We start from the raw sequence: 21,795 nt of genomic DNA, 5'->3' as shown, positions 1-21,795 counted from the left end.
CCTATTCCTGCTTCACATCCAGTGCCTTTCACTGTAACCTCACAGTGGTGGAAGGGGCTAGGGAACTCTGTAGGGTCTCTTGTATGAGAACACTAATTTAATTCATGAGGACTCCACTCTCATGACCTAAGGACCTCCCAAAGGCCCCACGTTCTAATATTTTCACGTTGGATATGAATTTTGGGGAGACACATTCAGACCATAGCAAAATGATATAATTATTAGCATTTTAGAGGAGGGCATTTAATGAGTCAGAGGTTAATTTATTTCCTGAAGATCATAGATCTGGTAGGATCTGGCAGACTTGTCAATCTTAAGCATAGTTAACCTACTCCTAACAGACTCTTCTCTTTCTATGCTTTCCATAGATTCTAGAGATAAAATCTATTTTCATGTCTAATCTATAAGAGTTCTCTTAGTGGTGACATTTTAATGATAATGATATATGCTTTGTAAAAAGGTAATTCTTGGCTGCTTTTCTCCAATATACATAAAGTGTTCACAGCACAGGCTCTGGAGCCACTCTGTAAGTGGAAGTTTTTATTGCTTTGTTAAAAAATCCCCTAGGATGCTATCAAGGTCCATAAGTCTATGCCAACACAAATTTGAAAGCTCAGATACATGACTTCATATTTTCCAGTCTTGTATCTGCACCCACCTGGGTAGCAGGAGGCATGCTTCTTTCTAGGTCCAGAGGAAGACTTTTGGAGAGCATACAGGGAAGGATCACCCTGCTTTTCCTGCCTAAAAAACCCTTCATCTCTAGCTGAAGTCTTTGGTTTTTCAGAATGCTCAAGAGCACCTCTTGGACTCATTAGCAGGTGTGGTGGGCCGGGGGTGGGGAGAGTGGGTATCATATGACAAAAATAAACCTTCCAGCTAATCCCTTGTCTGACCTATAAAGTGTCCACAGGATTCACCAAATTAGGATTTTAAATCATCCATATTACACTGATCAAATGCATGTGCTTGGAGTTGAAACACTGCCCAGAAATAACTAAGTACGAATGAAATTATGAGACTCACTTTGACTCTCTGTTTTTGTTAAAAGTTTCTGTCAATATATCTGACTATGGCAAATAGTATGGCTATTAATAACTTCAAACACTCACTGAGACAATTTTAAGGAAATCCTTTATTAAAGATCTATCTACGACCCAGCAATCCCACTACTGGGCATATACCCTGAGAAAACCATAGTTCAAAAAGAGTCATGTACCAAAATGTTCATTGCAGCTCTATTTACAATAGCCAGGACATGGAAGCAACCTAAATGTCCATCGACAGATGAATGGATAAAGAAGATGTGGCACATATATACAATGGAATATTACTCAGCCATAAAAAGAAATGAAATGGAGGTATTTGTAATGAGGTGGATGGAGTTAGAGTCTGTCATACAGAGTGAAGTAAGTCAGAAAGAGAAAAACAAATACAGTATGCTAACACATATATATGGAATCTAAGGAAAAAAAAAAAAAAAGGCCATGAAGAACCTAATGGCAAGACGGGAATAAAGACACAGACCTACAAGAGAATGGACTTGAGGATATGGGGAGGGGGTGGGGTGAGATGTGACAGGGTAAGAGAGTGTCATGGACATATATACACTATCAAATGTAAAATAGATAGCTAGTGGGAAGCAGCCGCATAGCACAGGGAGATCAGCTCGGTGCTTTGTGACCACCTAGAGGGGTGGGATGGGGAGGGTGGGAGGGAGGGAGATGCAAGAGGGAAGAGATATGGGAACATATTGTATATGTATAACTGATTCACTTTCTTATAAAGCAGAAGCTAACACACCATTGTAAGGCAATTATACTTCAATAAAGATGTTAAAAAAAAAAAAGATCTATCTATTTATTAGTGATATTTATTATGTCAGTAAGATTACTGATGATTACTACAGCTCTACCTTAAAGTTCTGGTAAAAATTCTCAAATCTGTCTGATTTTGACAAAGTCAGAAATGAACTTCTAATTATAGCTTTTCTGAAGATCTAATTCATAATATTCGAACAACAGTCCTGCTGTGTATTTACTGTTCATTCAAATAAGAGCATCTTGAGTGAACTTGCCTGTTTTTACCTGGAATGATGCATGTTAAATTCCAGTTCATATGCCCAAACTACTCTTCAGTCATGTAAGTACAGGTACTAATTCAAAACATAATTATCAATAGAGCAATAATGGATTACTTTGGGGGAGCTTACTCAGTCACTTTTGAATGCACGCTTTCTCCCTGTTGTTCCATGACTTATGAAAAGCTGTGTGTATAATATTTCTGGAGTCTCTACAATGACTGAGCCATAGAACATCACATGAAAATATAATCACAGAGGACTCAGAGGAAAAAACCTACAACCACAACAAGACTCTCTCCTGATTTTAGCCACTGGCATAGAATATCCTGGCTGTAAGTCATCACTGAACTATTCTGATGAGGTGGAGCTTCTTTTCTTCGTAAATGCACACCTGGGTTTTTCAGCCTGAGCTAGGTTTAAGTCATCAAACTGGCTCTCACCTCAGCTTCCTATTGTTATATCTTGTATGTGTGTGTCAGTCTTATGTTTTAATTTCTTGGAGGAGGGGTGGAGAGAGTGAGGGAACACCTGCTTTATATTGGGCTTACTTTTATTTTCACTTCTAAGAGCAATTAAAGCATTATTTAGCACTCACTATCTACTTCTATAAGAATGTTTTTCAGCATCTGGAGTTAGTTTTCTGAAGTATTGATGAAGCTACCATTTAAATTTTTAGACAGTTTATATTTTCCTAAAAATGTTCAGGCCTTTATATAGTGTTATCTGTTGACTTTCTGAGTCCAGTACCAATCCAGATGTACCCTCTGTTCCTATAATACTGGCCAACTTGCTGTCCCTCAAACCCACCATGCACTTTCACATGCTTTTCTCTCTTTCAATATTTGACTTTGTAGTTCATGCCACTCAGTGTTAGATGTAGACTGAGGGGTCACCACTGTCTTGGAACTACAGATAACCTAAGCATTGCTAATAGAACGTGTCCCTCAGAGAAACATTGGGCTGATTTGATATTGAAACAAACCAAGAACTTTTGGTCCAAACCAGATTTACTCTTAAAATTCTATTATGCATAATTTCAGTATTCATCTCTATTTTGGAAGCTATGCAGCAACTTGGAAGACTCTATATATAATTCATAATTGTCGTCTATTCCCCTGAAAAAAAATAATCTCTTAATGTTTCTAAGTGCAGTGGAACATAGAAAAAAATTAAGGAATTTGTCAAAGACAGTCCAGTATAACAGATTAATTAAAGACTATTCCAGTATAGTATATGGCAAGTACATATACTAGCCAAGAATCATTCCTTATGGAGGGTTTTTACTTATTTTTTGTTCTTTTCCTTCAGTGTTTCTATATTCTTCACACTCTCTCATTTTCTAACATACTCTAGCAAACTTATAGGCAATAAAAAGACCATCTCCCACTCATTTAAACATGTAAAAAAAATGAAATTGAAAAATGTTATTTCAGTAATTCAGTTCAACCAGTATCTCCTTAACAATGCTCCCCTCAATACCCTGACACTCCAGCAGCATTAGCTGCACACATTTGAGTTCCCTGGAAGCAAACATTGTGCCTTTTCCTTCTCTGCATCCTGCTCCACTTCCCAGCATACTGCCTTGTACATAGTTGATATTCAATACACTTTTATCAAAATTCATTTTGATAAACAGTCCACACCAGGTATAGAAAATAATGGAGTGCACTGTTTGTAGAGAATTTAAAAACAATAATGAAACACATTAAATATTAATCCACTTTTTATTATTACCCTGTACTGGCCGTTCCAAAAAATGTTAGTGATAAGATACTCCTCCCCACATACAGGGACTATTCCTATCCAAGTCCTCTGGTGTGCTAGGGCCAGTAAGTCTAGAATCAACTATCTTAAACATCTAGTTACATGAGATAATTAAAGGTTTTTGTGATTTAAGCAACTTTCATATGAGTTTTCTGTTACATGCAGGCTCTTAAGTACTATGGTTTTTCACAGAAAGTAACAGACTCAGGTTCATCCAGCACTAAAAGGAAAATCGTGAGCTTCTGCTCTGAGGACCCACAGAGTTGCTGAGATCCCAAGCTCCCCACAGCTCTAATCACAGACGGCCTGGCCAGTTATGGCTCCTATTCTTACACGTTCAGGAGATTCTCCCTATTCTGCCATCAGCTTAATTATAATAAACTGCTTTTACATTGACTAGTGTGAGTAGGTTTGCCTTGTAACCAAAAGAACCAACTAAAAATCAGAACCTGGCATATAACAACTAAATTACAGAAGACTGACCCAACATAAGATGTTGATTGGATTCACACTGCGAAGTCTATACTAAGAAGATAGCAAACAGACAGAAATATGCTTAACATAGCGTTGCTTATAGTAGTTAAAATTTATCTAAATGCTCATGAAAGGAGAACAGATAAATGAATGATTTTTTGAAGAAAATATAATAATGTGGGAAAATTCAGCCAACTATTATCTGTAAAAAGGCAATACATAATTACACAATTATTTGAAAACACACACACACACACACACACATATATATATATGCTGGTTGGAAATAAAGCACATATTAGTAGTTGTTATTTCTGAATAGTGGTATCAAGGGATTTTAATATTTCTCCTGTTCATTTTCTATTATTTTCAAAGTTTTAGCTCTAAAGAAATAAAACAATCTTAAAGTAGTTAATTAGCGCATATTTTCTTTTCATTAGTATATTATGAAAATACACCAGGTTTCAGGATATTGCTCACAATGAGAAAGCATACATATATGAAAGTAATTAAATTGATAGGGTAGATAAAATACAATCAGGAAACTTTAAAAAAGATAAAATGATGTTAGAAACTCATAAGAAATTGCATTTTATAAAAAGAATCATCACGTTCCAAGAAAATCTCTCTCTCAGAAAAAAATATGTAATTTATTTTAGTGAGAGGCTTAATTTTTAAGAGAATAAAAAAATTAAAAAGTATTTAGTTCTCTGCTGTTACAACAGTATAATCAAAACCTGAGTCATGCTTCTGAGAATATGGCATTATGAGAGTAATTTCACAATCTTGTGGGATGCTACTCTAATATATGATGAGAGAGTTATCTGAATTTGACGTGGAATCTCAAGCCTGTCTGTTATTGATGTAGTTAGATGTTTAGTCTTGTTTATTTTATTCTTTAGATCACCACTATTCAAATACATATAGTGGTAGTTGAAGTACATATTATATCTCAAATCAATGAAGGGTTTTCCCATTAAGACACATTTTTTTTTCTGAGTAGAGAAAAATCTGGTTGGGAAAAAAGTGCAGGAAAATGAAGAGATATAACTATATTAAAGGGGGTCGGGAAATGATGATTTATTTGAAAAGGCAGGAAATGCCTAAATTTTCCGCATGCTATTTTCAATTATGCCTTGCCCAGGAATAGGAATTTCTTTTAGAGACAGTGTAAATTGTTGAGGTGTATGGGTTACAAGGCATGAGGCTCATTATCCTAGGGTAGATCATATGTAGCAGCACTTTGCTTCAGAAAGGCTATCATTAGAAAAAAGTCTCATAATATTTCATAAAATTAATTACATTCAGTATCATCCTATTACAATTTGTATGGAAACACAAAAGACCCCGAAGAGCCAAAGCAATCTTGAGAAAGAAAAACGGAGCTATTTCATAAAATTACAAGAGCAAATATAGAAATTAAAAGATAAAACCATACCAGATACAGCAAGGAAATCATCAATGCTTGTAATGTCATCTACAGCTTCAGTGAGGACATGGATATGATTCTCCCACGTGCATCTGTACATTTCCATGGTTTTTTTGACCACTTGACTTTTGGGTCTTGCAGCCAAAGCAAGTGCAGCATTAATAATCTGTAAAGATGTAGAACGTTCACATAGTGATTTCTTTCAGAATAGTTACCATTGTGCCTATGACAGGTATTCTTTTAAAAAAAAAAAATTAGATATATTTATGCCCTCATGTGTAACTCTTTCTTTGCTTCTGCTAATAGTTTAATTTTATTTTTGGTAATAATTTAATTAATTTTAGAACTGTTTATTGTGCATCAATGCACTAAGAACTGCAAGAGATACAATGATAATTGGTATCTGCCTGTAAAGAGCTTGCATACTACTCAACGGGAAGGGCACCATATAACTCCAGCTCAGTTCAGGATGCAATACATGCCATAATTACAAAAATGATAGACGGTCTTTAGAAAGTAGAGAGATCACCTTCAGCTGAAGTTCTAAGAAAAGGTTGAGAAAAAGCTGCAGGAAAATGAAGAGATATAACTATATTAAAGGGGGCGGGGAAATGATGATTTATTTGAAAAGCCAGGAAATGCTTACATTTAACTGGTCACTTGGATTCACATTGCACAACTATGTGGTGAATGTGCCCATTATATGCAAATCACGGGAATAAAAGCTTTGACTTTCTTGAGGACTTGAAAATTTTTACCAGTAGATATTCCCTGTTAATTCATTCATTCATTAGTTTGTGCATTCACTCATCATTCAGTATTTCAAATATATTCTGAGTTTTTTTTTTTTTTTTTTAATGTATCAAGCACTGTTCTTGGTTTTAGGGATATGGCAGTGAACAAGACACAAGCAAAAATCATTTTCTTCATGGAGATTATATTTCAGTTAGGGCAGGCAGGCCAATAGCAAGTTAAACAAGTAAAATATATGGTCTCTTCGATGGTTGTAAGAAATAAGGAGAAAAACAGAGCAGAGAAGGGGGATAAGGGGCGGAATGGTAGTGAGGGTAGGAAGTTTGCAGTTTTAGCAAGGCCTCACACTGAAGTGGACAGCATGGGTGAGAAAGTATTGTGGAACAGAGAAGTAGCAATATTCAAAAAGTGAGAAAGCAGGCTAAATGCTACGAGAATGGCGAGCAGGCTCACCTAGACCCTGGGTATGCATAAGGAGTCCTTGACCGCCTTGACCGTCTTGCTCAGGACTGTGACCTTATTTGGAAGGTACTGGAGCGTCATTTAAACTTTTGAGTGATTTGCTCAGAACCACACTTTAGAAAATTTCATTTGGCAAATGAGGCTACTGTAATAGGTTACAGGAATAAGAAAGAGCTTGGACTGCAGTGGTGGACGTACCGAAAAAGTTTTGACAGGACTTTCAATAATTTAAAGGAGGATGTGGACAGGTCAATTATTGCCAAAAATATCATGCAGACATTAACACATCTGTGGAAAACAATGCTTAAAGACATGGAAATATATCCACCAAAGTGTAGTTAACAGCAGATTACAAAACACATCAAGCTTCATAGAATGCCGCTTCTAGCAAATATGCTAGAACTAAAAGTTAGATGAATCCATACAACAAATAACAATGTTTCTCTCAGAGTGGTGGAATTTCCAGTGCTTTTTATTTGATTTTGTGTGTGTAATTGCATTTTTCAGATTTTCTACAGTGAATATGTTTTAGTCGTATACTCAGAGTAAATGAAGCTATTCTCTAAAGGAAGTGATTACTAAGGTTTTTCCATGATTAATGAAGATAATGATTATAGCATTGATAGAAAATGAGAGATCAGAGAGTTTAAAAGTCAGTCAGGGTTGTAGAAGCAGATGTGTGAAACTGTTTTGGAGGACACTGCTGATGAAGGGTATTAGATGTCAACTTTCCTAATACAGAGGTTGACTCTGAAGTGACTCTCGTCTCTCCCTACAAATTACATAGTGGCCAATCACAGATGTGAAACTGGAGTTCATAAAAAAGGTGTCATCCATTTACTCATTTATTTGTTCATGCGTTGAAACAAATTAGTGCCATCAGATTCTACATGGAATACTAAAGACATCACAGTGAAGAAGATTCCATCATAATTTCTAAAACAGCCCATAATCTAGAAGGGGAATAAGCCAAAAGCCAGGCAACTGCAACATACCAGTGATTCTCAAACTTTAGCCTCTATCAGAATCCCCTTGGATGGCTTGTTAAAACGGATTCTTGAGCCATGCTCTGGAGTTTCTGATTCAGTTAATGTGCTTTGGAGCCTGAGACTTTGCATGTCTAACAAATTCCCAGGTGATAGTGATGCCACTGGTCTGGGGCTCCCAGTTTGAGAACGACGGCAATATGTAAGTGCTATAATGTAGGGCTTACTGTAAAGGCAAGCAGAAGGTGCCTTACAACACATGGGAGCGGTATTCAGCTCCATACGGAAAGATGTTTCAAAGGACTAAAATCTGAGAAATAAATGGAAATTAGTATAAGGTGATACCCATTTAGGAAGAGGCAATAACATGTGCAGTGATGACCTAGAAGCAAGGTAGAGTCTAAACCTCACCTCCTGAGGGAGAGGAGATAGTAATAAAGTTGTAAGGAAATCAAAGAAGGCAATGGAAAAAGGGAGGAAGGAACTCACCTTTGCGTTCCAATATAAAGTACCAGTATGTATGAGGAAAGGATACAGTGGAAGTGATAAAGATGAGAGAAGGAATCATTGGGGAGGTAGAAAAGTAAGGTAGTGAAGAGTCAAGATGAGGAAGAAAATCTTTTCAAAGGGTCAAATGCCATAGAAATGTCAAGAATAATGAGGACTAAAAATGGCTTTTGACTTTGGAAAACAGGGATAATTGGTGTAGCAGAATATTGGATACAAAATTCAGATTTCACCAAAATATAATGGCAACAATAAAAGTAATGTTTTTCTACTCAGTAACCTAAAGGCTGCACCTTACATACATGACTTTCAACAAATTATTGGACGTACAGAAGGAGAGAAATTAGTTGCTTGAAAATATTATGTTGATATTCTCATTTCTTTTTTATGAAAGAGGAACACATTGAATTTTAAGGAAACACACACTACCTTTAGAAATAACAACTCTGCAGTATTCCTGAACTTTAGTTTTAGAGTTTTATTAACCTATTGACTTACAACGTATGTTTGTGTACACTGCAGAGGCTCTGGTCTCTGGTGTTTCATTGCCCTGAAGTTGAACAACTGTACACATGTGGTTGTGTACAGTTATGCCTTCACACTCTGTGCATAGTTTTAAAGTACTTGTGCAGATCCCTCAGTGGGGATATGGAATCATGAATATAAGGCAGGCTATATTTTGTAAGAAAACTTCCAGTTCTGCAGCTGATCCAATTTACTGATTCAACACTGCACACTATAAGAAAATTTATCCTACTTGACTCTCCTGATATTTAGCTTAAATCTAAAAGCAGACAAAACTCAGAAGATGTGCAAACCCTCTTTAAGGCAGAAGAAATCTTCATCCCAGAGTCATACTCCTAACATTCTAGCTACATATCTAGAGGTGGGGGGAACTATTCTTAAATCCTCTTCATGTGTAACTAAAGATGACTTAAATCTGAAGTGAATGATGTTGCTTTCTGAAGCATCGTTCTTTAGATTATGGTTGAGGTGTGTACATGTCAGAATCACCCTTGACCCTGAGAATCAGCTAATTAGTTCACCTTTGAAATAGTATCTTTAACTTTAGGAACTTACTATATCTTAATAGGACTACTTTAATAGTCTTCCAAATAGTTTCCTAATTCCAGACCCTATTGGCTCCAGGCCATTCTCCTTGCTACAAACACATGTATTTTTCAAATGCACAAGGGATCCTGTCCCACCCTGCCTGATAACCTTTGATAGAATCTTAGTTGACTAAAGATAAAATCCAAATTCCTTTTCACCAATTCACAGTCTAAAAGCCTCCACAGGCTAGCCCTTACCTCCATTTTCAGTCTGCTGTAATAATCTCCCTCATTTTAGCCTACGTTCCAGCCATACTGTCTTCAGCTCCATTTTCTGACCACATCATGTATCTTCACACCTCCATGACTTTGTTCTTACAACTGAATCTGCTTCAACACCATTGCTCCATCCCTTTCCTGCTCTGGTCCTTCTGAGGAAACATTTCTTTAACAAACCTGTTGAAATGTCATTTCATACTGTGAAACCTGTCTCTTTCCCTATACCCAGAAACCTGAATTGTCTTTGGTGTTTTTAAAGTACTTTGTCCATATAACTAAATAGTAGTTATCATATTGCATGATTGTTTATACACAGCTTCTCCATATGAGCCTCTTTATAGGAGGGACTGTGTTTTGTTCATCTTTGCTTCTATACTAAGCATGTTAATCATAGTTATCGCCATATTCATAAACCGTCCCTAAAATACATTTTTCTACTCCTAGCCCACTCTTAGAGGATAGCCATAGGGAGCCAAGTTTCGTATCACATTTTTCCCTCTTCAAAACTGCTGAGATCATAGGCTGGCACCCACTTCAAGGACATCCAATCTGTAGGCTGACCAGTGATTGGTCATGGGCATGATGTAAAATGTTGAGCTGGTCAAAGCTCTCTTGAAAATTTGAACTAGAACTTACAGAGAAACACTTAGTTAGCAATGGAAATGAAAGATGAAAAAAATATATACATATATATAGAAGCCATCTAGTAAAATCAGAACCAGAGGGGCTGATGGGGTTAAGGCCATGAGGAAGTAGAACAAACCAAAGTTGAAAGGAAAAAGAAACTATGAGTTTGAAGTTATTATGTAAAGAAAAGAATGAGCATAGAGTAAAATAAGTCAGTGGATTGAAAGAAAAATGGAGAAAATATGTAAAGAGAGTCAAAAGCACCAACAGAGAGAAAATACTCAGAATAAAAAAGAGCTGGGAGTTGACTCTTTTTGAGAGCATCCTATTTGGGGTTAAAAGTCCATAGAAAAAATAACAATAGCAATAATAATAAATACTAATACTCAAAGCCCCTGCTCTGTGCCAAACACTGTTCCAAGCACTTTCTCTATACTAACCCACCTAATTTTTACAACTCAGTGAGGTATTACCATCCCCATTTTTCAGACAAGACCGTCCAGTTATTAAGTGGAAAAGCCATGACTCTGACCCAAGTTCATTCTCACTGCCACATCTTAGTGTCTCCCGTATTATTTCTACAATAATTTAGGACACCGAGAGTGAGTCTATGATCCTGAAAACAAAAGGGGCCTCACTGAAGAAAACATTACAATGCCTGGTGTGGGGGAAAAAAATGGTGTGTGTGTGTGTGCTAAAATGCATATAACATAAATTTGACCATTTTACCCATTTATAAGTTTAAAATTCTGTGGCATAAAATACATTTACATTATTACGCAACAATTATCACCATTCATCTCCAGAACTTCTTCATCTTCCCCAAATGAAACTGTATACCCATCAAACAAAAACTTCTTATTCTCTCCCCCTTTCAGCCATGGTAACCACCATTCTACTTTCCGTCTCTACAAATTTGACTATTCTAGGTACCTAGATGGTATGGAATCATACAATATTTGACATTTTGTGTGTGGCTTTTTCAAACAGAATAATGTTTTCAAGGTCCATCTCTGTTGTAGCATGTGTCAAAATTTTATTTCTTTTTAAAGCTGAATAATATTCCACTATACGTACATGTACTTTGCTCATTCGTTTATCTGTTGATGGATATTTAGGTTGTTTCCACCTTCTGGCTACTGTGAATAATGCTCCTATGAACATTGGTGTACAAATATCTCATCAAGTCCTGGCTTTAAAATGTTTCATTTATATACCACAAATGAAATTTCTGGGTCATGTGGTAATTCTAAATTCAATTTTTGATGAAATGTCATACTGTTTTCCACAGTGGCTGCACCATTTTACAGTCCAACTAGCAATACACAAAGGTTCCAATTTCTCCACTTCAGTGTTCTAGGAACAGTTTCTAAGTAGTTCATTTGAATTAATGTTTTGAATCCAAAGAGGAAGGTCCTACCAGTATTCCCATTTTACTGGTAAGACAATGGAGACACAAAGAGATTGAATAATTTGTGCAAAGTTATAGAGAGAACTCTAGATTGTAAGACAAGAGGCTTAAATTAGAGTTTTACTTTGCTTCAAACTGATTTTATGTACACAAAAGAGTCATATTAACTCTCCCAGGACTCGTTTTCCCAGAAGTTATAGGTAAGTCTGCACTGGGGTAGGGGGCAGTGTTTGAATTAGCTGATCCCACTCAGATTCCTTCAGATTTGAACATGCAGATTTAATGCTATCAACTGATGTATATACTTCTCTTAAAAGATTCCTGAAAACGGTTACTTTAAAAGTGAAAATAAGTCCATGTAATTTAATTTTCCTCAGAGATATTTCAATATTGGCATTGATATAAATAAGCTTAAACATCTTAGTTAATATAACAAAAGCACTTTGTGGATTAAAAAGATGAGTTATGTGTAAGTACCTATAGGTCTGATTACCTCAGTGTCATGGCGTGTAGAGAAAATTAAAATAACTAGATATATGATACCTCAAATACATCTAAGCTAGTATGTGAGGGGAATTTATATGACATCCACTTAAACTGGTAACACTGTAATAATTTTGGAATTGTAGCAACCATGGTAATGACATCAAATTCAATGCTCTAATTTTGTGCATTCTTTTCTTAGTTGCTGAAATAGTATTCTACTACCAAATGTTTCTCACTTTCTATGTTGGTTTTTCCACATTTCCTTAGATTTGATAACCTTTTCTTTTTGTCTTCTTTCATTTATGGGAAACTGTCATTACATTTTAAAAGTAAGCCATGTGATATTTGTCATCAAGAATCTCTATAGTCACATCTTTTGTTAAATGATAAAAGCATTTTGAGGTTGGGGAGGGGTGATGGTGAGGAGATATAACCTGTCATGGACCCTCACAGGTTTATAAACAATTAGACTGCATTCAACTTTGGCCTAACAATGTTGTAATCTCCTTACTCCAAGAAGAGATGATCCACGCATGATAGGATTACTCACATGAATCATCTCATGAGGCTTTAACTTGACTCTGGATACACATAAAGAAACTGAGATAACCTACTCCAGGGGTGAAAAGTAATTTTTAAAAAGGGACGGGGGTGAAGCTGATTTCTGGGAGTATATGGCATTCTATGAAAGTCTACATATTTCTTTTATATTTATTCTAGTATAAGCTTTCATATCTCTTAATCCATACTGCTAGAGAAAAGGAGAAAAATTCAACTTAGGACTATTTAGATTATGGAAAATGTAATGCTCCCTAGAAGGTCTGTAAAAGGCAATTATTTTACATGAAAATCAAACTACTATTTTCCTATCTTCTATACTAATTATTAAGACAGGACAACCTATTAAATCAAATAAGTAAGTGAGGGAGGAAAAGAATATCAAATGAATTATCTGGCATAATATAACAATAAGTATGTTTTATAGACAAATGAAGTTGGAATTTGGGGTATAATCCCACATTTTAATCCAGCCCTATTACTTATTAGTTTTGTGTGATTTTAGACAAATTTCCTATTCTCTGAGCCTCAATTCCTTATCTGTAATGGTTAGAAAAAAATGCTTATTACAAAGGTTATTGGCAGAATTTAATTAGGTTAACTAAATAAAACGACTAATACTCACCTGGCACAGAGTTAGACATTTTATAAGTGTTTGCTTCAATGCAGATAGTTTGGGAAAAAATACAAAGAATACTTCAGTAATTTAAACACTATATATACAAACACACAGACACACAGAATTTACAATTTTGATAGGCTCAACAATCATTTTCATATGCTAATTATAAAAATATCCCTCAGTTAAACAAATATGAATTTAAGGAAAACTGAATCTACAGAAACAGTATACTTTTGAGATTTACCTGTAACATAAAACTAAAATAAGAGAAAATTTGCTTTAAAAAAGAAAAAAATTCTGAAAACAATATCGTAAATTACAACTTAAGGTAATGGAAAATACTTTAATTTCTAATGATGAAAAACAGAAACAACAGAGATTTTTGGATACATTAAAATCTGCCACTTAGGTATCTAATAAGTTTTGTATTTGGAGATGAGGAAATATCTACTATCTTCCAAATCACTGGGGTTCAAGCGGAGAAATTAAAAATAAATTTGATATCTTTGCCAAATTAATAAATTCCCTTTTTTTAAAAAAGGAATTTTATGTCAGAAACAACTACAAAGTTCCTTTTAATGCACCATCCAATTCCATATAAACATAAATGCAAAATGCAAGCTATTCATTAATTGCCAAAATGTGTTTTATACTAAGAAGTTGGCAAATTTTTAAATGAAAAAAAGCATATATTTGCAATGTCTGAATGCTTGGGATTGGACATTCTCTCCATATATTTGGAATTTCTGAAGATTCAACTTGGTCTTATCAAAAACCATGAACTAAAACAAGTTCATGCAACATTAGGAGATTTAACTTTTTTAATTGTCAAAGGATATTTGCTCTTTATCTACTATGTTTCTAAAGTAAAGAAACATTAGACAGGACAAACCCCAAAAATATTTTAAGGGTGTTAAGGGAGAAAAGCCATGCACCAATATTTAGAAAAGGCTAACAGGTATATAAAACCCAGATCATGTAAAGCAATATTTTCCCTGAGCTTCCAAGGTATGTTAAGAAGATATATACATAGGGTATTGGGTATAAATTGGGTTAAAATAGTCAAGGATGACTTGGTCTCTCTCCTTTTCTCATTGCTTTTGTTCTCACTCTTCTTCCCTTTAATGTGTTCCTAGAAGATAAATTACCTTAATGTCCTTGACCTAGCATTTTGGCTTCTTGGCTACTATGTCCACATCCACAAACCTACTCTATGGTACCATGATCTCCCAAAGGGACAACTGAGGTAGCTTTAACCCTGGTCCCAGCCACTCTCTACAGATTAATATTTCCAAATTACAAATCTCACGAAGCTCCCATTTTCCTTTTTAATCTTACGATAAATGCAAAAGCAATTCACTTGGCCTAAAGCCCTGAAATATTTGACACCTGTTTATTTCCCTAGCATCATTTACCATCAGCCCCCCTAACTTTCTACCTTTTCCTAGGTAACTCTAATTCATCTAATAGAGCTCATATCAAGAATCACTTCCTCAGGATAGCTTTATCAAATCTAGGTCAGGTTTCTTGTGCTATACTCTCATAAAACAATGTCCTTTTCCTCTTGAGTGTTTATCTCATTAGGTAATGTGATGTTCATTAGAGTGAACTTTTGAATTCATTTGTTAAATGTATGATCCACATCCCTCATTTTACTGAAAAGCAGGAATTTTAATGTTTTAATGTTATCTCCCCAGGGAGTGTGGAGAGCGTCAAACAGAATCCCCTTCTCATATAACCAGAGCTCCAGGCTATGGTTCTTTCTACTTGGCAGGCCTACACATTTAATAAAGCCTTTTCCCAAGTGAATAAGTCCATCCCTACAAGAAACTCTTATACTAGTACTTACAATTATATTACGATTTTATATATATATATATATATATATATATATATATATGTATATACACTTTCCCAAAGAAGACATAACAGGGATGGTTAACAGGCACATGAAAAATGCTCAATATTGTTAATTATTAGAGAAATGAAAATCAAAACCACAATGAGATATCACCTCACATGTGTCAATGGCTGTCACCAAAAAGACCACAGATAACAAATGCTGGAGAGGATGTGGAGAAAAGGGGACCTTTGTACGCTGTTGGTGGGAATGTAAATTGGTGTAGTCACTATGGAAAACATTATGGAGGTTCCTCAGAAAACTAAAAATAGAATTACCATATGACCCAGCAATTCCACTCCTGGTATGTATTTGAAAAACATGAAAATACTAACTCTAAAAGACACAAGCACACAAATATTCATAGCAGCATTATTTACAACACCAAGTTATGGAAGTAACCCAAGTGTCCAACAGCAGATAAGTGACTAAAGATGTGATATATATATATTATATAGATATACAATATTCTATTATATATATCACAGACTATTATATATATATTATATATATCACAGAATATTACTCAGCCATAAAAATAATGAAATTCTGCCATTTGCAACAACGTGGATGGATCTAGAGAGTATTCTGCTTAGTGAAATAAGTCAGACAAAGACAAATATTGTATGTTATCACTTATCTGTGGAATCTAAAAAAATAAAACAAACAAATGTACATCACAAAACAGAAACAGACTTACAGATATAGAAGACAAACTAGTGGATACCAGTGGGGAGAGGAAAGAGGGGAGGGGAAAAAGAGGGATATGGGATTGAGAGATACAAATTATTATGTATAAAATAGATAAGCAACAAGGATATATTATATAGCACAGGGAAACAGCCATTATTTTGTAATAACTTTAAATGGAGTATAGTCTATAAAATATTGAATCACTTTACTGTACACTGGAAACTAATATAATACTGTAAATCAACTATAATTTTAAAAAAAAATAGTCAGATGCTACCAATAAAAGGGAATAATACTGAATTTTTCTCGGCTACTATTTTATAAAATTCTTCTTGAGAGAGAGAGTGAGAGAGAAATTCCCTGAGAATGAATTAGAGTTGCCTTTCTCAAATTAGAAGCGTTGTGTATAGTTTGGGCAACTCAATCTTTGTATCTTTTTTCTTTAATCTGTCAAATTTGGAATATAATATCTAGCCTATAGAATTATTTAGAACTATCGATAAATAGTAAAGTACATTAGGAGTGATTTGAAAACATAAATAAACTATATAAACTTAAGGTATTATTATACCCCCTCAAATTCCTGGTTTTTTAAGATATTAAGAGTGAGAGTTGGAGGAGAAAGTAATTTTCATTCTGGAAATGGAAGAAAAAATAATCATGTTTCCCCATCAAATAATTATAAACATTATTGTTTAAAATTTACTACTATATTGGAGAAGACTACTTCTAGGTCACAATAGACTGTAAAAGTTCTGGATGTTTATTTCACTCTCCGGGACCTGGAGTCCTTAATTGCTGAAGCATATTCACTGGTGCATGTGAAATACCACAGTGATGCACTACTTACTGTAATAATTACACATTGAAGAAGCAATGGCCTACATTCAGGAGAACTCTCTTTGTCAGTATGCTTCTCAAGTAAAACAAACAAACAATCTGAATTCTCAGCTGCAAATGAGTTGGTTGATAGATATTACCCTAGGAAGATATAATGATACTATACACTGGAAAATAGCCCCTCTTTGTTGAATGCAGACTTGAAATTCTTAATTTTAAAGTGCTATTTATTTTGTGCTCAGCAGGCTTGAGCCATAACATGCATAGTAAAAGATAAATAAGGCTGTGGTTTTTAATTACAGACTTGAATACACTGGGCTATGTATAGAACTCAGGAATAAAGTACTACTGCTTCCTGGGAGTTGGACATCCGTAAATTAGATTGAGTAGTAGTACACAGACTATGAACAGGAGGCAATTCTCTCTGGGGAAATATAGGTGAGAAACCTACAATGGCTTTTAGCAGCTAGCAGGGTCTATCTGACGTGCTAATGTTATTTCATGTAATGGATTGGGAAGAACTGGATGCTCTCCATGATGCAGGCCAAGCATCCTTTCTATGATGACTAAGTTTTCTTGACATAAAAGACATGTTTCCTTCCATTTTCTAGCCTCATTTGCAGCCCTCCTGTGGAGGAAAGGGAGGGAGTGGTCTACATTTCTTCATAGTCAGCTGAGGCTGTAGCTGCAGTGAAAGCAAGATTCGAGGGATAATATACATGCAAAATTCACAGAATTATGACCAGTTGAATGTGAGGGATGAGAATTAAGAAGGAGTCAAGGAGGGGCTTCCCTGGTGGCGCAGTGGTTGAGAATCTGCCTGCTAATGCAAGGGACACGGGTTCGAGCCCTGGTCTGGGAGGATCCCACGTGCCGCGGAGCAACTGGGCCCGTGAGCCACAATTACTGAGCCTGTGCATCTGGAGCCTGTGCTCCGCAACAAGAGAGGCCGCGATAGTGAGAGGCCCGCGCACCGCGATGAAGAGTGGCTCCCGCTTGCCACAACTAGAGAAAGCCCTCGCACAGAAACGAAGACCCAACACAGCCATAAATAAATAAGTAAGTAAGTAAGTAAGTAAGTAAGTCAAGGAGAGTTCCCAAGTGTCTGGTTTGAGTTACTCAGTTAAGGGTGGTTCCGGTGATGGAAATAAAAAATATGGAAGATACCATTTGGGGGAGAAAAATTTTAAGTTGCAAAAGCCCAAGATTAAATTACAAGTGAAGCATTTTATGTGGAAAACAATTTTTACCAAAGAAAGACTTACATAAAATTTAAAACTATGGATGGCTCATTTAGTTGAATTTAGTAGATTTTGTTTTCTTTCATAGAAATTGTTTTCACTTTTCAAATAATGTGAGGGGTTTCTTCAATTTGACAAATGGTTGTAAAAACAAGTTTGTAACACATGAGAATATGTAGCTATCAGTTCCTGGATGAAACCTGATCATTAACTTAATTCACAGAAACTAATGACGCACAACAGTAAGGAAGAATAGGACTGGGACCACAGTGACAAAGACCAGACTGCACCTTTCTGTCACAGGGCAGGAGTTTCACTTATATTCAAGGTTCAATGTTTTTGAATGCAAGACAAAATAGATGGTAACACAGAACACAGCCCGTACAATGGTTTCATTCATTAACTTCGGAAAATCTACCACTGAAAGTAAGACTTTTCTTAGTTTATCTACCATTATGTGAGATAAACTCAAGGCAAACTTTCATGGCACCTTTCATTGCCCTTAAAGAATGGGGTCTTCACTACGATGTTATTAAAATCAGCAAAAAGGGTTAACATACTCTTCAAAGCAGGAAAAAAAAAAAAAGGAACACCATCTTTTCAGGTGTTTCTCTAAGATCCTTTCACTGTACTGGAAAGAGTAGAAGATGTTAAGTCAGCCCTCAGTGCATATCACAAAGCCCCCACGCCCACCACTACCAGGGCAAGGAGTAATAACCACCGTCTCAGGAAGTCAATCATAGATATTGCCTTTACATGAGATAACACACTCTTTCTTACTGATTATCCCCTATGGGGAGGACCACACCCATGGTCTTCTCGATCAGTTCCTCACTGGCTACTCTGTAGCAACACAACATTTTAATTCTTTCACTGGGTAGACTAGGGCAGTTCAGCTCAGAGGTCAAAGCAATATCTTTTGTTAGAAAAGTTGGCAGAAGTCCCTATTCAAACACTTTCAAGGTAATGGCCTTAGCGTTGATAGGGTAATTAGCCTTATTGGACTTCACATAGCAGCCTTGCTATTTCTGGGAAGATGTTTCCAGAGCTTAGTTCTTATAAATCTGCTGTGTTTAGAGCTGAAATATTTAGTGACTTAGGAAGGATCGACTTTGAGCTTGAAAAGACCTTCCTGTGGCAAAGTTTAAGAATGGGGCAGTGTTGCAATCAACATAACTAAAAGGAAAGTGCTTGCTTTTCGGACATTTCAATCTGAGTGGTTCTAGAGCAGTACCATGACTTTCCTGAATCAGGCATGTGAAACTTTACTGATAAACCTTTTAAACAGTTATCAAAAGGTCACTTGCACCAGGTAGGCTAACCATTGAAAACATGAAGAAAACTGCTGATTTTAAGCATCCTGTTGACAGGAGGTACTGTGGATTTAAAGAAAAGATAAATGCTTTCTGTCTTAATATAAACAAAATCCATCCTAGCTAGAGTTTAGCTGAGTAGGAAAGGAGCATTTTTAGAGATCGTTAATACACTTTACTCTTCAGGTTTAACCTTCTTTCATTATGTTTTTCTTTTTTTCGTAGCTCGATTATTTTATTATTCCGCAACTTATCAGTTTTCTTTGTTCGCTTACTAGATGTGTCTTACCAACCTATAGAACTTTTGTTCCAGTAAGATGATATATGCTAAACTACTACTGTTATCATCATTGGAACTACCATCATATTACACTACCTCATAGAATTGTGTAAAACATTGTTGCTCAAAGTGTCATAGGGCAACTACCACCATCAGTATCACCTGCATTGTTAGATGTACAGAATCTCAGGTCCCATATCAGACCTACTGAAAGAGAACCTGCATTTTAACAAGACCCTCAGGTTATTCATAGGCACATGAAATATTTAAAAGCACTAATGTGGGGCTTCCCTGGTGGCGCGGTGGTTGAGAGTCTGCCTGCCAATGCAGGGGACACGGGTTCGAGCCCTGGTCTGGGAGGATCCCACATGCCGTGGAGCAGCTAGGCCCATGAGCCACAATTACTGAGCCTGCGCATCTGGAGCCTGTGCTCCGCAACAAGAGAGGCCGCGATAGTGAGAGGCCCGCGCACCGCGATGAAGGGTGGCCCCGCTTGCCACAACTAGAGAAAGCCCTCAAACAGAAACGAAGACCCAACACAGCCATAAATGAATAAATAAATAAATAAACCCAAAAGTTAAAAAAAAAAAAAAAGCACTAATGTAAAGGATTAAAATTACTTAGGTAAAGTAACGATAATAGTTCCTGGTTAATGTTTAATAAATATTTCCTTCCCTTTCTTAACTAACTCAGAAAATGGATTAACCCATTTTCATTTCATTTTAACAATCTCTCCTTCTTTTATCTCTATTTGTTAACATCACACACACCAAAAAAGAACCACTATCATCACAAATACCAATAACAAAAACAGACATTAAATCCTTACTGGTTTAAACGCATACAAATGCAAACCATGATCCCTGAACTAGAATGTATGATCTGTTTGGGATGACAGAATATTATCTAGAAAACTTAAATGTGAGGCACCTGTGTAGATAAAATTTAATTCCTGTCTGTTTGTGAGTAGCATCACCAAAACAAAATGACTAGGTGGCTGGTAATTTTGGAATGGTCTCACTTGAAATACAGGTTATTTGTTGTACATGAAATTCACTTCGGTAGCTTATGGCTTAGAGGACATCACACCAGAAAGTTAAATGGTCATTTCTGAGATCAAGAGAAACAGATACAGTGCAAGAAAGAATCACTTGAGCACTGATTGAGAGAGATATGCCACAGGTATCTTATGCTTTGGACATAAAAAATAAAAATGGTTTCTGGGACAAAATCCAGATCAAAAGTCATTAGTACAGAAGTTCTAAGTTGCAAAAATGAGGTTGAGCCATTTTTCACATAAATTACTGAAGGTGAGCATGAGTAGCAGTATCTTTAGGTGTATTTTACTTTTGAAGCAATTCTTAAAAAAACAAAACAAAAAAAGCGATAGAGACAAAACTACCTCATCTAAGGTTATCTGGAATTTGGAAGAGCCAGACTTGGGTCTAGGTGGATGTTGATTGATGAACAGAGCTACATTCCAAGTTCTAGTTTATAAATTGATAAGTCTGTGTTCACCTTTTATATACCTTCCAAAACTGTGTGAAATTAGAAATTATTCCCTCTCAGGCTTTATCTTTTAAAATGGATGATCCTTATATACAAATTCTTCTAATTTTCCCTAATTTTACCTGGATCTTTTCCATATCCAATTTTTTTTAAATCAAAGTATAGCAATTAGACCTACATTCCATATTTATGGCATATGCTAACCCATTCTGGGGATTTTATTCTCAAACAAATCTTAATAATTACCAACATTTTTAACCCATTTGTTAAAAAATCAATCCAACAATTTCAGTAGAGAATCTAGAGTAATGCTCAGGTTCCTCTTGTTATTATTTCCTGTCCAAATCTCATCATCATACAGGGGTGGCTTGAATTATTTCCTTTTAAATCTAAAGCATATTTATCACAAAAGAATCTGATCTCTTTCATTTCTTCTCAATCTTCCAAAAGTGTAACTACTTCCTCAAATTTAATCACACCAATTTGGTATCTCCTTGGTGTTTTTATTCTGTACTTCTACTTCCAG

General features: G+C 35.8%; 1 protein-coding gene across 1 annotated transcript in view; it reads right to left on the bottom strand.

Annotated features, from left to right (window-relative positions):
• The window catches only part of CTNNA3 (catenin alpha 3), a 1,729,751-nt gene that overhangs the window by 508,175 nt on the left and 1,199,781 nt on the right, over positions 1-21,795 (bottom strand). The window contains 1 exon segment of the mRNA XM_036828186.1: positions 5,760-5,916. Within this exon segment, the coding sequence (XP_036684081.1) occupies positions 5,760-5,916 (157 nt within the window).

Source organism: Balaenoptera musculus, chromosome 16 (assembly GCF_009873245.2).
Source record: "Balaenoptera musculus isolate JJ_BM4_2016_0621 chromosome 16, mBalMus1.pri.v3, whole genome shotgun sequence".
Taxonomy (NCBI): Eukaryota; Metazoa; Chordata; class Mammalia; order Artiodactyla; family Balaenopteridae; genus Balaenoptera; species Balaenoptera musculus.
Note: the sequence above shows the minus strand (reverse complement) of the source record. Positions and strands in the feature narration are given on the sequence as shown.